This window comes from Esox lucius, chromosome 19 (genome assembly GCF_011004845.1).
Source record: "Esox lucius isolate fEsoLuc1 chromosome 19, fEsoLuc1.pri, whole genome shotgun sequence".
In the NCBI taxonomy this organism is placed as follows: Eukaryota; Metazoa; Chordata; class Actinopteri; order Esociformes; family Esocidae; genus Esox; species Esox lucius.
In genome coordinates this window covers 14,791,248-14,814,110 of record NC_047587.1, presented here as the reverse complement: position 1 = coordinate 14,814,110, position 22,863 = coordinate 14,791,248, and the positions used below count along the sequence as shown (strand labels likewise).

The window sequence follows — 22,863 nt, the reverse complement described above, 5'->3', positions numbered from 1 at the left end:
GGGGTACTAGGACCCCTGGGGGTACTTGGCCTCTCCACAGGGGGTACTTGAAAACACTCATGACACCATAAACTTACTAGTGAAATTAATATGAGGGGGTACGTCAGGGGTACTGAAAGCAGTGCAAAAACATTTTGGGGGTACAGTAACTGAAAAAGGTTGGGAGACACTGGCTTAGGGGAGTCAAAAGATCAGGATGTTTCTTCCGGTTGCACATCTCACTGGGCTGTTCAGCTTCTTGTTGCACTGCTCTGTCAATGGGAAGTATTTGTCAGCACATGTGCCCGGGAGGAGCTTTTTCCCCGACCCACAACCACCGTTGACCTTGTGGGCTCCCCAAACCAGGTGGCCTTGCAACCAGGATTTCAACACCCGGCAGTTTTGACTCTGCTTTATTGTGAGGAAATGAGTTGGGCTTATTTACCACTAGGGGGCCCTGGTATGCTGATTTTGACCCATAGTGCTCCTGGTAAAATTGGGCACCAGGTTGAGAGGGTGGTTGTATAGACAGGCCTACAGATTAACATAAAAAAAATGAAATGGTTTCAGGCTTTGGTTTGTATACAACCAACTAATATGACCGGCCTGTAGCAGGTCTGAAAGGATCACGGTTCAAATACCGGCGTGTCCGGCCATACGCACATGAGTGTATTCAGTAGTACTATTGGACTTCACTGGGTTGACAGTGGGTTGTTGGAGTGTTGTGGGGATTATGGTAGCTCTGGGAAGCATTCAGAGCTCTGGATTTACTCCACATTTTCTTGTGCTGTACACTTCACAGAATTATTTTTCTATACGCCACCCTACACTGACAAAGTGAAAACACAGTTTAAGGAAATCTGTGCCAGTATATTACCAATAAAAAAACCAGGAATATCACAATTACATAAACATTCATTCTCTTAGCTATGAACCTTGAAACTGAAATCAGATGCATCTTGTGTTCTTTGATTACTTTTCTACCACTTGATTGGAGTCCACCTGTGGTCAATTCAATTGATTGAACTAGCTTTAGAAAGGGACACATGTCTACATAAGGACCCACACATCATGTCAGCATAAAGCAACAGTAGACAGAAAAAAAAACTCTGCTCACCTACCGAGGCATTGAGCTAGGTACGGTTATAGAACAAAATGCTGAAATGTTCAGTTTCTTCATTGTGAAATGGAAGAAGTTTAGAACCACCAAGAGCAAAAAATATTTTCTTCATTCAAATCCAGCTTTTAGGCCTGAATGTATTTCAAAGTGTGTTTTTGCTTTTATTTATATTTAGGTCTGTAACAACAATGTGGTGGAAGTGAGGTCTGAATGAGTTCCTGAAAACACTGTAAGTAAAAGATTAGTTTGAAATGTACATTTTCTGTAAAAAAACACTAAACCCACTGAATACTGTCTCAAAAGGACAACATTCTGTTTTTTCTGTGAGCTTCATATCGTGCCTCAAAGCTCATATTGCCAAAGTCACAGGTGAGCTGAGCTGATTGTCACAAATGTTTTTGAATCAGTAGAATTGTGTAAAAATGTCCTAGTGTGTACGTTTTCACATGACTGCGGGGCAATTTTGGGTCTTAACCATGGTCCCACAGAGATTAAGTGTAACCCCGGACTCTCAAACAATGTCACGATAACAGCGTGTAATCGTAGTTCAGAGGAGGGGCTTGTGTTAAAAGTGTTATTTTTTTATAGCGGTCTGATCGAAACAGAGCACCAAACCATTGAACCCATACTGACTGAAATTTTAATTTTTCATGTTCTGACCAAGGCATTTGGACAAGTCAACATTGAAGTCGATTCAAGGCTGTTGGTAAGTGTTTGATCACTGTGTGAAATGCCATGGCTTTATACTTACTATAATAAGGGTTTATAAAGTTTAATGAATGCTTTTTAATTATATTTGTAAATCATATAAATGTTGCTTGGTTTGGTGGGAATATAAACCTTAGCAAAACTGTTTAACATAGAGGAGGTGACTGAGTTTCGTGCGAATGGTATAGATGTCTTTGCAGTAAGGACATCGCAATGCATCATTGTCCAACACAAGGCAGAGGTGTGTCCTATTAGATGCACTTGAATGTCTCCCTGCGCGTGCTTCTCTAATACTCCGCATTCCCAACACACTGTGTTTCTGGGGGGTTGCACGCCGGGCCGAATGACGGAGTGTAGAAATGCAGCTGTGTGGTCCAGAGACAATGCTAGCCCGGATTACACTGATCCTGGTACACCAATCATGATTGGACTGTTGGTGTGCAGATTCTGGATTTCAGGCTTTGTCCTGCGGGGTTCTTGGAAGTAATTTTTGCGTTTTGCGAGGGTTGCTCAGATCTACATTATTAATGCAATAATTCACCAAGGATTGGTCAATATACCACTGCCGTGGGCTGTTCTTAGTCTCTCTTTCCAAGTAGCTGGCCTAGGCTGGAGGTCAGGACCTCTGCCTGTCTTTGAAGGCTAGACGGCCCCAAGCCAGGCGGAGACGGTCAACCCTACTCTGGCTGAATATCAACCTCTGATCTCTCCATACGCTGACTAGTCTACACATACGTTAACAGTGGTGGGATACAGTCCGGGTTAATGACTTAGCCTGTCAAATGTTTGTTCTCTCTGGCCATGAAACTCCTTGCTAGCTATGGCAGTGTCTGGGGTTGCTGTCCTGGTGTGTGATGCAATACTGTCCAAAGAATTTGGCGGCGTCACTGTGGATGTTCTGGATAGATCCTCCCATGGTGTTCTCCCATGCATTTCCATTGTTTGGTCGACACGGATTGCTTTAACACAGCTGTCCTGACCATTCCGCACTTACGACATTTTCACCAGTCAGAATGTTCTTATGGAACAATGAGGTTGCATGACTCATAACCCAGGCCAGACTTCAAGCAATGTTTAAAATTGACCAAGTGCTTTTTGTTTGCTTTAGTCTGTCTGGAATGCAGTGTTAGCACTAGGGACTTTTCTATTACTTCTGTTGCCACAGCACAGCCTAATTAAAGCTCATTCACCTCTGCAGCACTTGGCCTGGTATCAGACAGTACTTTAAACCAGGTCTGACCTAAATCTATCAGGTGTTATATAATCTTGAGTAATTAAGTCCATCTGATTGTGCCCCAGTCGAATTGTGATATTGGATTAGGATGACAGTGTAGTACATTAGCCGTTATTAAATTAGATTACCTAGGAGCTTAGTTGACTGTTTTACTAACAACTCAATCATCATTAGACTTTAAATTATTTAGCAGATGCTCTAATCTGTGGAAAATTTTAGTTTTGTGAACAAATGTTTAGTACCGGTCCCCTTTAGGAATTGAACACAACCGTGCGTATGATGCATGGAGTGATTAAACAGAATAAAAAGGCCTAATGGAGTCAATGGGTTTAAATTATTTTTTTTAAATGTCAGATTTCTCATTATGATGGGAGACTAGGAAGGATTGAATGCACTAAACGAGCAGAGGACAAGAATCAAACCAATTCTGCTGTAGGTCATGGTTGAGGCCCCAAATGTTAATCTTAATGTAGTTTCCTATTGTCCTGGATTTTGAGACCAGCTAATATGTGATTGACTCTATTTCCTTGTCTTATAAAGGTTTCCAGTCAAAGATTCACCATGGTTGGATGGATTTATCAACAAACCCTGATCTCATTGGCTATACTACTCTTCACTCTATCCAATAAGGTCCATGGTGGCAAAATCCTGGTTTACCCATTGGATGGAAGCCACTGGGTCAACATGAAATTCATCATCGAAGCGCTGTATTCTAAAGGCCATGACATCACAGTGGTGCGAGCATCAAACAGCTGGTACATCAAGGAGAATTCCCATCTTTACAATTCCATTACCATCCCTAACACTGGGGGATTTGATGAGAACTTCTTCGGTGAATTTATATTAAGTAAATATCTAAAGATCCAAAGGGAGGGTAGGAATAGCTTTTGGACCCAAATCACGCTTCAGTCTTTAGTCTCTAAATCTTTTTATGAGTTCCACAAGAACATGGCTGAGGTAATCTCGCGGCTCCTTGACGATGATCAGCTGATGCGGTCTCTCCAGGATGCTAAGTTTGACTTGGTTCTGACTGATCCAAGTGTTGCCGTGGGAACGATCTTGGCCCGCCGCCTCGGCCTCCCGCTGGTGCACAATGTCCGGTGGACCATCCAAGGTGAGGCGCACATGATCCTCGCCCCCACGCCTCTTTCTTACGTCCCCTTCACCGCCTCGGAGTTAACCGACAAGATGTCGTTCCCCCAGAGGATCTTCAACATCATTGCATATTTCATGGGGAATTACAACATGGCCTGCATGACCGAATCCCACTACAAAGCTGTTGTCTGGCATCACTTTGGCCCTGATGTCGATTACGACACCTTCTTCCGGGAGGCAGACATCTGGCTCATGAGAACCGACTTTGTCTTTGACTTCCCAAGACCCACCATGCCCAACATGGTCTATGTCAGCGGGTTCCAGTGCAGGCCTGCCCAACCTCTTCCACCTGACCTGGAGCGCTTCGTCCAGAGTTCTGGAGAGCACGGGGTCATCATGATGACCCTGGGGACTTTGCTTGCGAGGCTTCCCGAAGACATCGCCGACGAGATCGCTGCCACGTTTGCACTGCTGCCCCAGAAGGTCATCTGGAGGTGTGTATGGATTGATCTGACATGCCTGTATCCAAAATAGGCCTGGTTCTTGACTAAAACACTGTTTTCAGCCCCTCTTCTCTGTGGAGTTCAGTACCAGGCTTCATTTGGTGCCTGGTACCAAAGGGGATAATAACCAATGTACGCAGACTTGCATGCTCTTCATCGTGTTTCCTCAGGTACACCGGTCCGACTCCCTCTACCCTGGGAAACAACACCCTGCTGGTGGACTGGATCCCACAGAACGACCTCCTGGGCCACCCCAAGACCCGGGTCTTTGTGGCCCATGGAGGAACCAACGGCGTTCAGGAGGCCATCTACCACGGGGTCCCGTTGGTCGGCCTCCCCCTTGTCTTGGACCAGCCTGACAACCTCTCAAAGCTGAAGGCCAGGGGGGCGGCTACGGTAGTCAACATTGTCACTATGGACAGAGGGGTTTTCCGGGAGGCCCTGGAAGCTGTGCTGTATGAGCCCTCTTATACTGAGAATATACAGAGGTTGTCTGCACTGCACAGAGACCAACCCATGAAGCCGCTGGACAAGGCGGTGTTCTGGATTGAGTTTGTCATGAGACATAAAGGAGCCCGCCATCTGCGGACAGAGTCCTATAAGATGTCCTGGGTTGTCTACCACTCGGTTGATGTGATTGGGACTCTGTTAGCTTGCGTTTTGCTTGTGGCACTGGTCAGCCTGTGCGTCATGAGATGGGTTTGCCACAAAGTCTTTTGTAAGAGGAAAGTGAAAACAGAATGAAGTTGATGTGTTTGAGATGTTTTATTTTCTAATTGATCAGTCAGTAAATTATGATCAATACAAATCATGTTAAATAAAATTCATTTAAAATAAAACTCATTTTTTGTGGTTGTTAATTCTTAATGCCACATAGTCACTCTACAGTGACGTGACAGCTAATCATGACCTTTTAGTTTTAGCTTGGTGTTGATTACTCCTTTTGCAAACATTCTGGCAGTGTGCAGTATATTGAATGTTGTCATCTGCGTTAAGCATAATTTCAACTGACATGGCTGCTTCAAATTTAAAACACATTTATTTAATCTGATGTTATACAGTAATTGTGATAAGCATTAACAGCTTAAGTGTTATTGGTAATCTGAGAATTCATTTTTTCATCTCAGCTTTTTCGGGAATGTAGTGGAGTTGTAGTGGACTAGAGGAGTTGTACCAATTTACTTCAAGTAAATTTAAATTGGTTAAAAATTTAAACCTACCCTCATTAGATAGGAAGTACAGTTTATTTTCCAAAATGACACTAACTGGCCCCAACCTTGTTTAAAAACCTTGTAGATAATAAACATAGTTACATTTTCACGGTTTGCTGAATCACGGGGCCTTAAACTGGACAAATGTTCTGTGAGAACCCTCATAGCTCAGGATGATGAGACATCAGAATGACAGAGAATGGAAGATCTTTGACGCCTGAGACCAGTTCTGGAGCAGGTGAGGTAGTAGGACAGCCTTAAGAGACATGTTTAAGTGGCTAATGCCCAGCTGCACAGGGATTACTGGTGTAAATGAGCTGTCAGTTAAATCAGGTTGAACACACCTCTTGTGGGATGTTGATTTTTTTTTTAATTAAGCTATTTAACTTAAGGGGGGCAAATGTGAAATTGAAACATCAACGCAATTTTAATTGCTGTTTACCAAAACTTAAATGTTTTTGAATCTCAGATTGCCCCTTTAAAGATTTCATAACACAATAACACATCAATAACCTGCATGCAACACTTTGACAAGCACTACATAAGCCGCTGACAAATGCACACCGTCCATTGCCAGTGCAGTTGATATTTTGTTCTGCCCTTGCTGGCACTCAGGTCCGCCAGGGCTGACAGTGTCTGACTCCATCTGTTGTTTAGTGCAAAGAGGAACATGGCCAGACATCACTTCCTGGAATACATTCAATTGGTAGTTAGGATGTTTGGACGTTCCTTCCTATTTTACCTTTTAGCTCAGTACGTATGATGGCTAAGGTATAGATATCCAAACAACTTTGTTATTCTTTTATTGATATACCTTCCACACAAACCTGTCTATTAACACATTTTAAAATGAAACAAACATTTGGACACTGACAGAGAACATATAAAATAATGCGAAAGAAAAAAAGAATATTGACACGTTTTAAAGTGTAACCCAGTGTAAAGGCATCTCATCCTATAACTGTGTGCTCACCAGAGACACAGAAAGGATGTAAACCTTGTGTAAACTCCATGTGTTCTGTCTCTAAACCTTGTCCATTGGTGTCATCATATTACCCAGTAAAATACGGTGTGTAAATGTTCGATGTGACAGACGTGCAGAAATGAATGACACGTGTAGAGTAAGACGTTTCAGGGTAGGACTGGACCCTGGGCTCTGGGGTTTTGTGTGAGGTATCACCAGACCAACCTCCACAATGAGTCCAGTAGTCTCCTGGCATTCGGAGAGGCAACATCATTCCCTCTCTCTGTAGCTTCTCAAAGCAGGGTTCTATTCAATAGGGCACACAGAGGCAAAACTTAAAAAAGAAAACATTTTATTGAAAGTGGTAAACAAGCTATTCTTATTCGACTAGTCCAGGTGGTTCCTGCTCCTGCTGAAGTCTGTTTTCCTCCGTTCTGTGCCCAGTGAACTCAACCCACTAGGTGTTGGCATAGTTACGGTTGGTGAAATCATGTCATCTCGTACATCTCGTAAGTGTTGTTCACTTCCTGCATTTCCTCTTCCTGCTGGCAGCTCTCTCTGATCACATACACGATGAGTCCCACGCAGATGAAGATGAGCAAAGCAATGCCAATAACCTGAGAAAAATACAATGAAAAACAATAAATAGAAGAGGAGGAGGAGGAGGAAGGTTTAATTAGAAGATCAGCCTTGTGGAGCGGAAACCCATTGCCAAACATCCCGAGGGGATCGAAGCCCAGTGTCAGACATGGAAACTGTGGAGCCCTATCATGGGTGCAATGCATACATGCTTTGCTCAAAGCCACAACTGCAGGAGGTGGTATCTAGAAAGATTTTCCTGCCGCACCTGGGGCTCAAACTGCAACATCCAACCCAGGTATCAATGATACCAGCAACCCCAAAATTTGCACAGGTAAAGCAGGACAAAAAGATACAGTATTTACGCACTATGTAGAGAAATAAGAGGTCATCACCATCAACACTGGTTTCACCCAGATAAACCTGTTTCTGGATTAGGTGTCATTTTTGTCACAGTTATAAAAAAATAAAAAGTTATCTCAGCCCAGGACAAGCCTCAGCCTCAGGACAAGCCTCAGTTTCTCGCCTGAGTCAGTTTCTCGCCTGAGTCAGTTTCTCACCTGAGACTCCACAAATAGTTCCTGAGAGTGAAGCATCAGGTCCTGCAGAGTGCCGTCATCCTGGGGCGGCTCACACCACTTCTGAGGTGCCGCCTTGTCAACAATCACAAACCTGCCGCTCCAGTCCGTCAGCGCGCATGCCAAATACTGTCCGTCCAGGAAGAGCAAGATCAGCCAGACGATCGGGGGCACCAGGCTGGAGACGGACACCGTCTTGGGGCAGCCGCCCAGGTCGTACCTGCAATCCTGGATGATCAGCATCAGCATGAAGGCCATGACGGCGGGGATGACGAAGAAGGCGGAGGAGAACAAGCCGTTCCACTTGGGATCGCAGGGACATTCGAACTCCAGCTCCACGAGCTTCTCCAAGCCCATCAGGATAAAGCCGAAAGCCACGTTGGAGACCAGGGGGCTGTTGCCGAATTCACTCTTCAGTCGGGTTAGCCATTGTTGTCTCCTTTCCATACTAGACGCTACATACAAGGTCTGAACAGAGACTGAGAAGTCCGAGAGAGAAGGGAGAAGGTGGCGGGGCACATTTGTAGTGGAACATGCAGACATGCAGGAGCTCCAGTGATGCATGGTTAACACTGGTTTTGTGGGAAGGCTTTGCCCAGAAGGTACTGAACACACATTTCTGGTCTCATTGGGTGACATCAGAGGGAGGCGGAGCCGCAGTCAGTGTCCATGGAACCCGTTGGTCCCGCGGGGCTGTCAGGCACTGGTGTCCATGGTGATCTGTAAGATCAGCCCTCCCAAAGACCCCTGGAGAGGGAGGGCGCTATAATATGGAGGGAAACACAAGTCCAAAAGCGTTATGGATATGAATCGTGTTGATCTGGCATGTCGTATTTGAGGAAAGCTGATTGAAAAGAGGTTTTAAACGTGAAAGTGAAGCTAAATAGGGTTAATTAAATTCCAGTAACTCACCTAACAATAAATTTAACATTTACAAAGGAATGTACGGCCCAATAGTGATGATACAAGTTTCAATGCGCAGTTATAACCATCCCATTAAAGGAAGTGTACATTTGTTTCATTTCAAAAACCCTGCACAGTGCTAACACATTTTTGCCAGCCCTCCCCCTTTTCATTTAAAGTGTTTACAATGGGCCAGTATGAAATTGTATGAAAACAAATGCGCTCACCACTGTAAGTTTTTCTGGATAGGAACGTCTGCTAAATGACTAAAATGTAAACATAAGGTTTATATTTCTGCTATGTACACCTTGTTTCTGGCCAGTAGGAGGCAGCAGAGGTTTACTATATCATGAATACTCCAACAATTACTTTGCTGTATTACCTGCCTTAGAACAGCAACCCATCAGTGTCTTTTTTGTATACAGGTGGACACAAATTCCAAGAGCACTCTGTCATTCTTTGGAACCTACGCTATCTGCATTCACCCGGACCTTCATGTGATCTTGAAATTGCGGGCCAAAGCGTTGCAGGGATGGTAACGTGAACAGAGGCTGCTGTGCAATGCAAGATTAACATGTGGCTCTGGTAGGCCCAGTGTGTTTTAAAAGTGGCAGTGAAGCCTGGCTGTAGGCATTGCCAGGTGAAAAATATACAATTTTGTCATTTACATTTTTACAAGATGGTTTTTCTGGAGAAAGGCTAGGAGAAAGGCTGGAGAAAGGCTAGTATATATATATTTTTTGATAAATATGTTTAAAAGCTTACTTCCATGTCGGCCCTCCTAAAACTGTGGCAGGTGGGCAAGACTGACTATTAAACATATTCAATGAACAAAATTACAACAAAAACAAAATCAATGTGCATCATGAATATGCAAGCATTTAAGAAAATGAAAACGCTATATTATTCTAGTAAATTCAAATGTAATCTACAGTTTGAATATTTGGCTTCAATACTTAAATTGGAGATACCTCAATACCTTGCTGTGTCTAGTGTAGCATGAAATTCCCATCTGAACGTCCTCCTACAGCCAAACAAGCAGATAGATCTTGTACTGTATCAGGCCGGGAATCCCTTAAAGATGCAGTACAGAACTTTTGTGATATGGAATATATTTCTTGGTAAATTTCCCATTTTGAGCTGGATGTGTAATATGCTGTTTGTATGTGCATAATCTATAAGTAAATTACTCTCAAACGTCATGAGCTGCCAAATTTGAAAGCTAATGGTTTGATGACATGGGGCACAAATCAGCACATACATGACAATAGTACACACTTTTCTGTTTTTGAATGGCCATTATCCTAGCAAGGGGAGGGTGCACAAAGTACAGCAAACAAGGTTGTCATACAAACACATTAATTATTTGATGGGTGGGGGTTCAATTCTTTTTTTATTGATACACAGGGAACTATAATGGTGTCTCTATGCTGAGAACAGTGTACGGTACAATGCCAAAAATGAATTATTCCTTGCCCTTCTCTCTCCCTCTGTTCAAATTCTGACATTTTCGGCCTAAAGAAACTCCATGGTTGCTTTAGCAGTTTATTTGGTGTCACTGTCCTGCTCCATGGTGAAGTGATGTCCAATGAGTTTTGAAGTCAGTATGTCTCTGTGCATCAGAACACATGCACAATACATAACAGCTCCTCCGCCTTGTTTCACAGATAAGTTGATATGCCAGTTCTTTTTTTCTCATAACTTTCCACTTGCCAACACTCTCTTACATGGTAATATTTGTAATACCTGTCCACATTAGCTTTTTTTCCCCAAAACTCTGCAGGATCTTACTGGTACTTTTTAGGCCATCCTGTTTTTGAGGGTAACTACAGTTTGTGCATCAGTTCGGCCTCTGTAGTTGAGCTGGTGAAATCTTCTGCGAATGGTAGTGGACACATTCACACATACCTCCTGGACTGGGTTTTTTTCTTCATTATGGTGAGCATTCATGGGTTATCCTTTGCAGAGATCTTCCTTGGTCAACCGATTCATTTGCCAGTGCTAAACACACCAGTGCTTTCTTTGTTCTTCTTGTACCAAAATGTTGTACCAAGACTAGACACCTCCTATGCATGAACTAATGCAAACAAACTTCTACTAATAAAAGGCTCTGTGAAGACCAAGGGACTATGAACATAATATGCTGTTATTTGTAAATGGTTCATAACAATATCCTGAAATCACAGCTGATTGTCTGTACTTTAACCCATCGTTGTTGTATTATTTCAAATCCAACGTTCTTGAGCATGGAGCCAAAACAAAAAAACGTTGTCACTATGGGAACAGTTACTCAGCTAAATAGTTTTAGATCAAGCTAAAGTCATCACCAAAAGCAGATACTCGATCTGTAACAAATTTCAAATTAAATACGTTTTTTATCATAAAGAAAATGTCAACGTGTTTTGTATTATTAAAATGTTGGTGCACTGCTGCTATTTCTTTCCTAGTTCCATCAAACTATGCAGCTTGGGAATACTTTCCGAGAACGCGCCTGGACCCTCACGTCAAATTGACGGATTCATGAGCGCGTGCATGGGTTAAGAACGTAATCCCTCCATATTAAAATCAATGCAGCCAATCCTGATTTCAGGTAATAGCGACACACGTAGCTCATTCTTCCCCCAAATATTAAGTGGAGTAAAACTCTCGTCCAGATATCTTTAATTATGTATATTCAAGCCGGGGTCACCAGTCAACTCCGTAATACTAACACGTTACGTCAACAAGTGAATGCAAGGGGTGGCTACTTGTACATTTCGCATGCTATTGCCAGATCCTGCACACGAAAACATATTTCTAAGAGGTAAGAATTAGGTTGAAAACGATATCACCAACATATGTTCTATTCAGCACTTCCAACAACATTTCCAGATAATGAGGAAAAAATTCCTAGCATTCATTTTCAGAGAATGAACAAGGTCATTTCGTGGCGAATCTGAATGTGCTTCCTTATCTCAGGGAATGGGGGTGGCAACTGTGAAACGTAGTGAGTTGTGACGTGAGTAAGGCTCCTCCCTGTGTTCTGTTTCTCCACCCTTGTCTGTTTTGGAGTGGAGGCGGATCTTATAATAATCATTGGAGATAATCATTTGGGTACGTTTTCTTGTAATGGAGTTTCAGGACGGGAAGTCACGACCATTGTTGCTGTTCATTGTGGCTTTTTATCAACTAAGACAGTGGTTCCCAACCAGGGGTACTTGGCCTCTCCACAGGGGGTACTTGAAAACACTCATGACACCATAAACTTACTAGTGAAATTAATATGAGGGGGTACGTCAGGGGTACTGAAAGCAGTGCAAAAACATTTTGGGGGTACAGTAACTGAAAAAGGTTGGGAGACACTGAACTAAGAGAATGCCATTCAGAATACAGTTCAGGTATGACAATGAATGTTGGGAAGCACTTCTGTATCATACTGTAGCTAGCTAATCAACGTCGTTGGTACTTAACCTGTTCTACTTCTAAACCCGTTTTGGTCTACGTGGACAAATTTTTTGGCAAGTTTAGACCCTATATATCAAATGTCATTTTGTATGTGTTGATTGTCTGTCTTTTGACAAAATTAAATGTGCAGTTTGGTGTTCCTCAAGGCTCAGTTTTTGGGACCACTTTTGTTTTTTCCTGTGTATACTGCCTCTTGGTTTTGCCACTGGAAACACAATATCAAGCTTCACTGCTATGCAGACTGCACAGGTGTACATTGCAACTGAACATGTAGAAGCGCCAAATGCGCACCCTGGAAGCCTGTGTTTCAGGCATAAGAAAGCAGATTTTTCTTTTGCCAATACATTCAGAAAAAATTGCTGTACAGTCATCTTTCAAAAAACGGACACCTGCATTACGGTCAACCCTGAGCTCTTATTTAACATATAAAATATATTTAATGAGCTGCTTTTTTTTTTTTTTCTTCGGACCATTGCAAAAAATGTGAACAATTTTGGAAAGGATGCAGAAAAGTGAATACATTATTTTGTTAATTCAAAGTTAGTAAATTGCTGTTCTCCAGTTACCTGATAAGACAGTAAATACAGTTCAATTAGTGCTAAATGCAGCTGATAGAATCTTCACTAGAACAAAAGGATCACAATACTGCAATACTCGCCTCTCTACACTGGCTGCCTGTTAAGACTAAGGCTCATTGAAAGGTTTTACTGTTAAACTTCAAATAATTACAAGGACTCCCTCCTACTTATTTCTCTGAATTGGTCCTGCAGTACATATCTTTATGTAAGCTATGGTCAGAAGACAACGGCCCCCTTGATGTCAGTCAATAAACAAACAGATGGAGACCGGTCTTCTCCCATAAAGCTCCATAACTGTGGGATGATCAGACGATTTATGTGAGAGACGAAAACTCAGTCTCAAGTGTTTACTGAAGACTAATATGTCCAGTATGGTCAATGACTAATTGTAGTCTGGCCCAGGGGTGTGAAGGTGAACATCAAGGCACTGGATTTACAAATCATCCTTGATGTTTTTGCTAGGCAGGCTTCCTTCTCCACTGGGATGGCCTCTCTCCAATGCCATCTGGGTGGGGTGTCACTGTCTTACTTGTGTTACCCAATGCCATCCCTAATGCTCATAAGATGAGAATGATCTCTGTGGGCCATACTCTGCCCTGTGTCAGGGTGGTTTGCGCTTCCTTTGGTCTGGTGCTTGGCAAAGTCGGTGGGATAATTTCCTACCTGGTTGGCCCTGTTCATGGTTACCTTGGACAGGGCCAGATTGACTTAGGAGCCCCATCTCAGTCCCTGGTTTTATGCTGCAATAATTTGGTGCTGGGGTACTAGAGTCAGTCTTTCCTGTCTCTGTCCTAATTTCGTTACTTTGCATTTCATGTGACAGCAGACTAGTTTCAGTCTGAATATGCTGAGGTATTCTTTTGGATACAAGGAATGCTTTCTCTTATTATTTATTCTGTGATTTTTCTACTCTCTCTCTCTCTCTCTCTCTGTGAACTTGTCAAGTTTGGGACTTCTTATGACGTCAACAATGTATGGACAGTTATAATTATGTGTAGTTGGTATGCTGTGTACGTGACTGATCTTCTGTGGTATTGACTGACCAGTGGCCATGAAGGATTAGTTGTTTGGGAGAAAAATAACTAAATATAGAGAACAGAATGTCTGGCCTAGTAGATTTTCCAATGACAGTTTTTTTTGTTCCAATGACAGTGGATCTACAGCAAATAGTTAATAGCTCTCTGCAATCAGGCATTTTCCCAATGTCTCTAAAAACAGCTGCCATTAAGCCCCTATTAAAAAGGAGAACACTGGATGCATCTATATTAAACAACTATAGACCTGTATCAAATCTCTCTTTAATTGCCAAGATCATTGAGAAGTTTGTCTTCAATTAACTCAGCAATTTTGTGAACTCAAACTCTCTCTCTCTTAGACAAATTTCAGTCAGGCTTCCGACCTCACCACAGTACTGAACACCCTGATAAAAGTATTAAATTATATACGGCTGAATACTGATTCGGAATAAAAAAACAGCTCTGGTTCTATTAGATCTCAGTACAGCATTTGACACTGTAGATCATAGAACACTTTTAGATAGGCTGGAACATTGGGTAGGACTCTCCCGGACAGTCCTTGATTGGTTCAGATCGTATCTAGATGGCTGGAGTTACTTTGTCACCATTGGTAATCATGAATCTGATAGGGTGGCTGTGACATGTGGAGTTCCCCAGAGATCAGTTCTCAGACCGCTTCTGTTCAGTCTCTATACAATTGTGCTCAAAAGTTTGCATACCCTTGGAGAATTGGTAATATACAGCTCTGAAAAAAATGACGAGACCACTGCACCTTTTTCTTTCCTTTCCAAAAAAGTTGGAAAGGAAGGTTATAAGTGAGGAACAGAAGGGTTAAAATTAAAAGACCACCGCAAATTGAACACTCAAAACTTTTTTGGAAAGGAAAGAAAAAGGTGCAGTGGTCTCTAAGTTCTTTCCAGAGCTGTGTGTACCATTTGTAAAGAAAACATGAGTGAGCAGGCACAGCACGTGTTTTATGTCTTATGGGATACACGTTCAACTGTAGGTCATAACAGAATGTCATGAAACAAAATAAGGCAAGAAAGAAATTTTTTTACTGACTCCTGTTCAAAATTCTGCATACCCTTAGTTCTTAATAATGTCTATTGCCCCCTTTAGCATCAATGACAGCGTGCAGTCTTTTGTAATAGTTGTCTATGAGGCCCTGAATTCTTGAAGGTGGTATACACTCACCTAAAGGATTATTAGGAACCCCTGTTCAATTTCTCATTAATGCAATTATCTAATCAACCAATCACATGGCAGTTGCTTCAATGCATTTAGGGGTGTGGTCCTGGTCAAGACAATCTCCTGAACTCCAAACTGAATGTCAGAATGGGAAAGAAATGTGATTTAAGCAATTTTGAGCATGGCATGGTTGTTGGTGCCAGATGGGCCGGTCTGAGTATTTCAGAATCTGCTCAGTTACTGGGATTTTCACGCACAACCATTTCTAGAGTTTACAAAGAATGGTGTGAAAAGGAAAAAACATCCAGTATGCGAAAATGCCTTGTTGATGCTAGAGGTCAGAGGAGAATGGGCCGACTGATTCAAGCTGATAGAAGAGCAACTTTGACTGAAATAACCACTCGTTACAACCGAGGTATGCAGCAAAGCATTTGTGAAGCCACAACACGCACAACCTTGAGGCGGATGGGCTACAACAGAAGAAGACCCCACCGGGTACCACTCATCTCCACTACAAATAGGAAAAAGAAGCTACAATTTGCACGAGCTCACCAAAATTGGACAGTTGAAGACTGGAAGAATGTTGCCTGGTCTGATGAGTCTCGATTTCTGTTGAGACTTGCAGATGGTAGAGTCAGAATGTGGCGTAAACAGAATAAGAACATAGATCCATTATGCCTTGTAACCACTGTGCAGGCTGGTGGTGGTGGTGTAATGGTGTGGGGGATGTTTTCTTGGCACACTTTAGGCCCCTTAGTGCCAATTGGGCATCATTTAAATGCCACGGCCTACCTGAGCATTGTTTCTGACCATGTCCATCCCTTTATGACCACCATGTACCCATCCTCTGATGGCTACTTCCAGCAGGATAATGCACCATGTCACAAAGCTCGAATCATTTCAAATTGGTTTCTTGAACATGACAATGAGTTCACTGTACTGAATTGGCCCCCACAGTCACCAGATCTCAACCCAATAGAGCATCTTTGGGATGTGGTGGAAAGGGAGCTTTGTGCCCTGGATGTGCATCCCACAAATCTCCATCAACTGGAAGATGCTATCCTATCAATATGGGCCAACATTTCTAAAGGATGCTTTCAGCACCTTGTTGAATCAATGCCACGTAGAATTAAGGCAGTTCTGAAGGCTAAAGGGGGTCAAACACAGTATTAGTATGGTGGTCCTAATAATCCTTTAGGTGAGTGTAGCTGCCGATTCGTCTCGGCAAAATGCCTCCAGGTCATACAAAGTCTTTGGTCATCTTGCATGAACCACATGTTTGAAATCTTTCGAGAGTGGCTTGATGATATTAGGGTCAGGAGAATGTGATGGCCAGTCAAGAACCTTCCCCTTTTTCTGCTGTAACCACTAGAGGGTCAACTTGGCCTTGTGCTTATGGCCATTGTTGTGTTGGAAAGTCCAAGAGCATCCCATACGCAGCTTGCATACAGAATGCAAATTGTCTGCCAGTATTTTGTGATAACATGCTGCATTCATCTTGCCATCAATTTTCACCAGATTCCCCATGCCTTTAGGGCTAAAATCTTTCTTGGTCTATCTGACCTTGGCTTGGTATCAAGAGATCCCTGGAATTTTCCACTTCGTAATATGTGATTGAACAGTACTGACTGGCATTTGCAAAGCTTTGGATATCTTTGTATATACTTTTCTATCTTTATAAAGATCCATTACCTTATTACGCAGGTCTTTTGATAGTTATTTTCTGCTCCCCATGGCTCAGTATCTAGATATTTTCTAAATCAAGGCCAGAATTTCACAATTTCTGCCAGGGTATGCATTCTTATGAGCCCAACTGTATGCTACCTCTGGGCCAGATTCTACAGAACAACAACATTAACTTCCATAGCTATGCAGATGATACTCAAATATATATAGAGCACATAAATACCTGGATGAACCAAAAGTGTCTACAATTAAACAAAGATAAAACAGAGATTATTGTGTTTGGTAACAATAAAAAAATAACTAGTATTAGTGAACCCCCTTAATGATGATAAAGACTTTGAGTTCCGTGACGTCGCCCGGTATGGCGCAGCCGGGGCCCGACCCTGGAGCCAGGCCCAGGGTTGGGGCTCGTAAGCGAGCGCCTGGTGGCCGGGCCTTTCCCCATGGGGCCCCGGCCGGGCTCAGCCCGAATAAGGGGCCGGTGCGAAGAGGATCGGGCGGCAGTCGAAGGCAGGGGCCTAGACAACCCGATCTCTGGACACGGAAACTACCTCTAGGGACGTGGAATATCACCTCGCTGGCGGGCAAGGAGCCTGAGATCGTGCGTGAGGTTGAGAGGTTCCGATTAGAGGTAGTCGGGATTACCTCTACGCACGGCTTGGGCTCTGGAACCACACTCCTTGAGAGAGGATGGACTCTTCACCACTCTGGAGTTGCCCATGGTGAGAGGCGGCGGGCTGGTGTGGGTTTGCTTATAGCTCCCCAGCTCTGCCGCAATGTGTTGGAGTTTACCCCGGTGAACGAGAGGGTCGTTTCCCTGCGCCTACGGGTCGGGGATAGGTCTCTCACTGTTGTTTGTGCCTATGGGCCGAACGGCAGTGCAGAGTACCCGACCTTCTTGGAGTCTCTGGGAGGGGTGCTGGAAAGTGCTCCGACTGGGGACTCTTTCGTTCTACTGGGGGACTTCAACGCCCACGTGGGCAACGACAGTGACACCTGGAGGGGTGTGATTGGGAGGAACGGCCCCCCTGATCTGAACCCGAGTGGTGTTCAGTTATTGGACTTCTGTGCTAGTCACAGTTTGTCCATAACGAACACCATGTTCATGCATAAGGGTGTCCATCAGTGCACGTGGCACCAGGACACCCTAGGCCGCAGGTCGATGATCGACTTTGTTGTCGTCTTATCTGACCTGCGGCCGTATGTCTTGGACACTCGGGTGAAGAGAGGGGCGGAGCTGTCAACTGATCACCACCTGGTGGTGAGTTGGATCCGATGGCGGGGGAGGAAGCTGGACAGACCCAAGCGTACTGTAAGGGTCTGCTGGGAACGTCTGGCCGAGTCTCCTGTCAGAGAGATCTTTAACTCCCACCTCCGGCAGAGCTTCGACTGGATCCCGAGGGAAGCTGGAGATATTGAGTCCGAGTGGACCATGTTCTCCACCGCCATTGTCGAAGCGGCCGCTCGGAGCTGTGGCCGTAAGGTCTCCAGTGCCTGTCGAGGCGGCAATCCCCGAACCCGGTGGTGGACACCGGAAGTAAGGGATGCCGTCAAGCTGAAGAAGGAGTCCTATCAGGCCTGGTTGGCTTGTGGGACTCCTGAGGCAGCTGACGGGTACCGACAGGCCAAGCGGGCTGCAGCCCGGGTGGTTGTGGCGGCAAAAACTCGAGCCTGGGAGGAGTTTGGTGAGTCTATGGAGAAGGACTATCGGCTGGCCTCGAAGAGATTCTGGCAAACCATCCGGCGCCTCAGGAGAGGGAAACAGTGCCCTACCAACGCTGTTTACAGTAGAGGTGGGCAGCTGTTGACCTCAACTGAGGATGTCGTCGGGCGGTGGAAGGAGTACTTCGAGGATCTCCTCAATCCCGCTGTCACGTCTTCCATTGAGGAAGCAGAGGATGAGGGCTCAGAGGTGGACTCGTCCATCATTCGGGCTGAAGTCACAGAGGTGGTCAAGAAACTCCTCGGTGGCAAGGCACCGGGGGTGGATGAGATCCGTCCTGAGTACCTCAAGTCTCTGGATGTTGTGGGGCTGTCTTGGTTGACACGCCTGTGCAACATCGCGTGGCGGTCGGGGACAGTGCCTCTGGGATGGCAGACCGGGGTGGTGGTCCCTCTTTTTAAGAAGGGGGACCAGAGGGTGTGTTCCAACTATAGGGGGATCACACTTCTCAGCCTCCTCGGGAAAGTCTATGCCAGGGTTCTAGAGAGGAGAATACGGCTGATAGTAGAACCTCGGATTCAGGAGGAACAGTGTGGTTTTCGTCCGGGCCGTGGAACACTGGACCAGCTGTATACCCTCTACGGGGTGTTGGAGGGTTCATGGGTGTTTGCCCAACCAATCCACATGTGTTTTGTGGATTTGGAGAAGGCATTCGACTGTGTCCCTCGCGGCATCTTGTGGAGGGTGCTTCGGGAATATGGGGTCCTGGGTCCTTTGCTAAGGGCTGTCAGGTCCCTGTACAACCGAAGCAGGAGCTTGGTCCGCATTGCCGGCAGTAAGTCAGACTTGTTCCCAGTGCATGTTGGACTCTGGCAGGGCTGCCCTTTGTCGCCGGTTCTGTTCGTAATTTTTATGGACAGAATTTCTAGGCGCAGCCAGGGGCCGGAGGGTGTCAGGTTTGGGGACCACACAATTTCATCTCTGCTCTTTGCAGATGATGTTGTTGTGTTGGCCTCTTCTAACCAGGACCTTCAACATGCACTGGGATGGTTTGCAGCCGAGTGTGAAGCGGTGGGGATGAGAATCAGCACCTCCAAATCCGAGGCCATGGTCCTCAGTCGGAAAAGGGTGGCTTGCCCACTTCAGGTTGGTGGAGAGTGCCTGCCTCAAGTGGAGGAGTTTAAGTATCTAGGGGTCTTTTTCACGAGTGAGGGAAGGATGGAACTGGAGATTGACAGACGGATCGGTGCAGCTTCTGCAGTAATGCAGTCGATGTATCGGTCTGTCGTGGTGAAGAAAGAGCTGAGCCGCAAGGCGAAGCTCTCGATTTACCAGTCAATCTACGTTCCTACTCTCACCTATGGTCATGAGCTTTGGGTCATGACCGAAAGGACAAGATCCCGGATACAGGCGGCCGAAATGAGCTTTCTCTGCAGGGTGGCTGGGCGATCCCTTAGAGATAGGGTGAGAAGCTCGGTCACCCGGGAGGAGCTCAGAGTAGAGCCGCTGCTTCTCCACATCGAGAGGGGTCAGCTGAGGTGGCTTGGGCATCTGTTTAGGATGCCTCCGGAACACCTTCCCACCGGGAGGAGACCCCGGGGAATACCTAGGATATGCTGGAGGGACTATGTCTCCCGGCTGGCCTGGGAACGCCTCGGTGTCCCCCCGGAAGAGCTAGAGGAATTTTCTGGGGAGAGGGAAGTCTGGGCATCCCTGCTTAGACTGCTGCCCCCGCGACCCGGCCCCGGATAAGCGGAAGAAGATGGATGGATGGAGTGAAGGGCGGGATTCTTGGGCCCAAAAAACCAGGGACCAAGTGCGTAATCTTGGTGTTCTGATAGACTCAGACCACACATTTAACAGTCATATCATAGGGGCCATCAAAACAGCATTCTATTGTCTTTAAATTATAGCCAGAATCAAGGGCCTGGTTTCCCAAAAAGACCAAGAGAAGCTCATCCTTGCTTTTATCTCTAGTAGGGTTGACTACTGTAATGGCTTTTTAACTGGACTCCCCCAATAGAGTGTAAAACAACTGCAGCTCATTCAGAATGCTGCTGCTAGAATGTTAACCAGGACCAAGAGAACAGAGCACATCACACCAATTCTTAAATCTTTGCACTGGCTTCCAGTCAATTACAGAATAGATTTTAAAGTGGTGCTCTAAGTTTATAAATAACTGAATGGTTTCGGCCCTGAATACATTTCTGATATGTTTGAAGAATGTAAACAGAGCAGGGCTCTTAGATCCATGAACACAGGTCAGGTAGTAAAGCCCAGAGTCAAAACTAAGCATGGCCAAGCTGCGTTTAGCAGTTATGCTGCACACAACTGGAATAAACTACTAGAAGATCTTAGACCTGCCCCAAACGTATCAATTTTAATTCCAAGTTAAAAACTCTTCTCTTTTCACGCGCCTATGACTGATCGCTTAAACTTAACTGCACTGTTTAGCCTTACAACTTTTATAGCTTCCTATGTTTTTATCCCGTTGTTATTTTATTATTCTATGTTTTATTATTATGAGGTTGTATTGAAGTTTTAAATTGATTATTTGTTTTTATGCTATTGTATTTTCTTCTTTTTTTCTTTTTTTTATGAAGCACATTTAATTGCTTCTATGTATGAATTGTGTTACTCCTAATTTTCCTTGAATCAGCATCTCTACATGTATGGCAGCCATTCCATTCCAGTGTCTGTTAAATTCCAACACAGGCACACCTCATTTGAGGTACTGATTAGGTGATTACCTGAACCAAATCTAATTTAATGAGGAAAAGTATAAAAACCCCTCCTGTGGTCATCACTAGCTGGAAGGCAAAAACAGTGCAAGTAGTACCTCAAAGGTAATTTGAAAAAAGAAATAACTATTCAGCATGACAAAAAAGTTGAAAAGAAAAGCTTTGAGTGAGGAAAAGAAGGGTTCAATTCTGGCTTTACTGGCAGAGGGACAGTGAGCTTCAGGTTGCTTCCATCCTGAAAATTTCAAAGATGGTGATTCATAAGAACAAGGTCAAGCAACAGACATTGGGGACAACAAAGCTACAGACTGGCAGAAGGCAAAAACGTGAAGGTGACCAGTAGGCTTGATACTGTCCACCCTTGCTGTCTTGCCAGGTGGGCTCTCGTCACCACTGGGATGCCCTCCCTCCAATGCCTTTCGGGGGAAGAGTCACTGGCTTGTTGTTGAATCTCTGTTGCGCACTTGTGCAATTGGGCTGTACGCTGCTGGCAATACTCTGCCCTCATTCAGGGGGGTTGCGGTTGGTGGGTGTCCCTTTGGTTGATGCCTGGCAATGTGGGTGGATTGATTTCCTGCCTGTTGGGCCCTGTCCGGGGCCTCCCCCGGGTAAAGCCACAGTGTCGCGCACCCACTGTGAAATTTGGTGGAGGATCGGTGATGATCTGGCATTAGCAAGGCTGGAATCAGCCAGATTTGTCTTTGTGAAGGACACATGAATCAAGCCAAGTACAAGGTTATCCTGGAAAAACACCTGCTTCCTTCTGCTCTGACAATGTTCCCCAAATCTGAGAATAGTATTTTCCAGCAGGACAATGTTTCATGCCACCCAGCCAGGTCAATCAATATGTGGATGGAGGACCACCAGATCAAGACCCTGTTATGGCCAGCCCAATCTCCAGACCTGAACCACATTGAAAACCTCTGGAATTTGATCAAGAGGAAGATGGAAGGTCACAAGCCATCAAACAAAACCGATCTACTTGAATGGCATGAAGTCACCCAACAGCAATGTGATGGACTGGTGGAGTGCATGCCAAGACGCATGAAAGCTGTGATAAAAAATCTGGGTTATTGCACCAAATATTGATTTCTGAACTCTTCCTAAGTTAAAACATTTGTATTTTGTTGTTGAAAAATTAAAATGAATTTGTTTTCTTTGCATTATTTGAGGTCTGAAAACAATGCATCTTTTTTTTGTTTTTTTGTTGTTGTTTTCTACAAATAAATACTCTAAATGACAATATTTTTATTTGGAATTTGGGAGTAATATTGTCAGTAGTTTATAGAATAAAACTAAAATGTAAATGTTACTCAAACACACCTATGAATAGTAAAACCAGAGAAACTTATAACTTGGCGTGGTCTTTTAATTTTTTCCCGGAGCTGCAAATAAACTTGCTTGCAATTATTATAAATGTAATGACGTGTGTAGAATTTTTGGACACAGTTTATATACTCGGCTGTGACATTTATTCATAATATGTAGTGTTGAATGCTTTATTTGATTCACTTTGATTATTTTCAACTTTACACTAGGAAAACGCCAGAAACGCTCCCAATTACTCTGTGCAGTTATAACCTACCAGTATGTGGAGTATGTGGTAGGACAAAAAAATGTAATCTCGCAGGATTTCACGTGGTGAATGAGATCGGTGGGTCCTTGCCCGGTCC

At 44.3% G+C, this 22,863-nt stretch overlaps 2 protein-coding genes across 4 annotated transcripts; one reads left to right on the top strand and one right to left on the bottom strand.

Annotated features, from left to right (window-relative positions):
- Positions 1–1,027: 1,027 nt before the first annotated feature.
- On the top strand, positions 1,028–5,457 carry LOC105018372 (UDP-glucuronosyltransferase 2A1). Of its 2 annotated transcripts, XM_020040464.2 has the most exons (6): positions 1,028–1,116; positions 1,275–1,328; positions 1,403–1,468; positions 1,764–1,805; positions 3,582–4,630; positions 4,810–5,457. In XM_020040464.2, exons 5-6 carry the CDS (start codon positions 3,603–3,605, stop codon positions 5,381–5,383), a joined length of 1,602 nt encoding a protein of 533 aa, XP_019896023.2. In that variant the 5' UTR covers positions 1,028–1,116; positions 1,275–1,328; positions 1,403–1,468; positions 1,764–1,805; positions 3,582–3,602; the 3' UTR covers positions 5,384–5,457. The 2 variants fall into 2 exon arrangements, with proteins under 2 accessions (XP_019896023.2, XP_010882041.2); XM_010883739.3 differs by lacking the exon at positions 1,403–1,468.
- On the bottom strand, positions 5,390–22,862 carry LOC105018373 (calcium homeostasis modulator protein 6). Of its 2 annotated transcripts, XM_010883742.3 has the most exons (4): positions 22,776–22,862; positions 7,954–8,734; positions 7,319–7,431; positions 5,390–7,120 (listed from the first exon to the last, which is right to left on the bottom strand). In XM_010883742.3, the coding sequence occupies exons 2-4, from the start codon at positions 8,608–8,610 to the stop codon at positions 7,108–7,110; spliced, it is 783 nt and encodes a 260-aa protein (XP_010882044.1). In that variant the 5' UTR covers positions 8,611–8,734; positions 22,776–22,862; the 3' UTR covers positions 5,390–7,107. The 2 variants fall into 2 exon arrangements, with proteins under 2 accessions (XP_010882044.1, XP_010882043.1); XM_010883741.3 differs by lacking the exon at positions 22,776–22,862 and adding an exon at positions 9,102–9,116 and having other exon boundaries at positions 6,638–7,431.
- Between the last annotated feature and the right edge of the window lies 1 nt (position 22,863).

Bases quoted from the DNA above. Each gene is read 5' to 3' on its own strand.
- LOC105018372 (XM_010883739.3), top strand. From the start codon at position 3,603: ATGGTTGGATGGATTTATCAACAAACCCTGATCTCATTGGCTATACTA. The intron at 4,631-4,809 runs GTGTGTATGGAT...GTGTTTCCTCAG, and splicing joins CCCCAGAAGGTCATCTGGAG to GTACACCGGTCCGACTCCCT.
- LOC105018373 (XM_010883741.3), bottom strand. From the start codon at position 8,610: ATGTCACCCAATGAGACCAGAAATGTGTGTTCAGTACCTTCTGGGCAA. The intron at 7,432-7,953 runs GTGAGAAACTGA...TATTTTTCTCAG, and splicing joins AACTATTTGTGGAGTCTCAG to GTTATTGGCATTGCTTTGCT.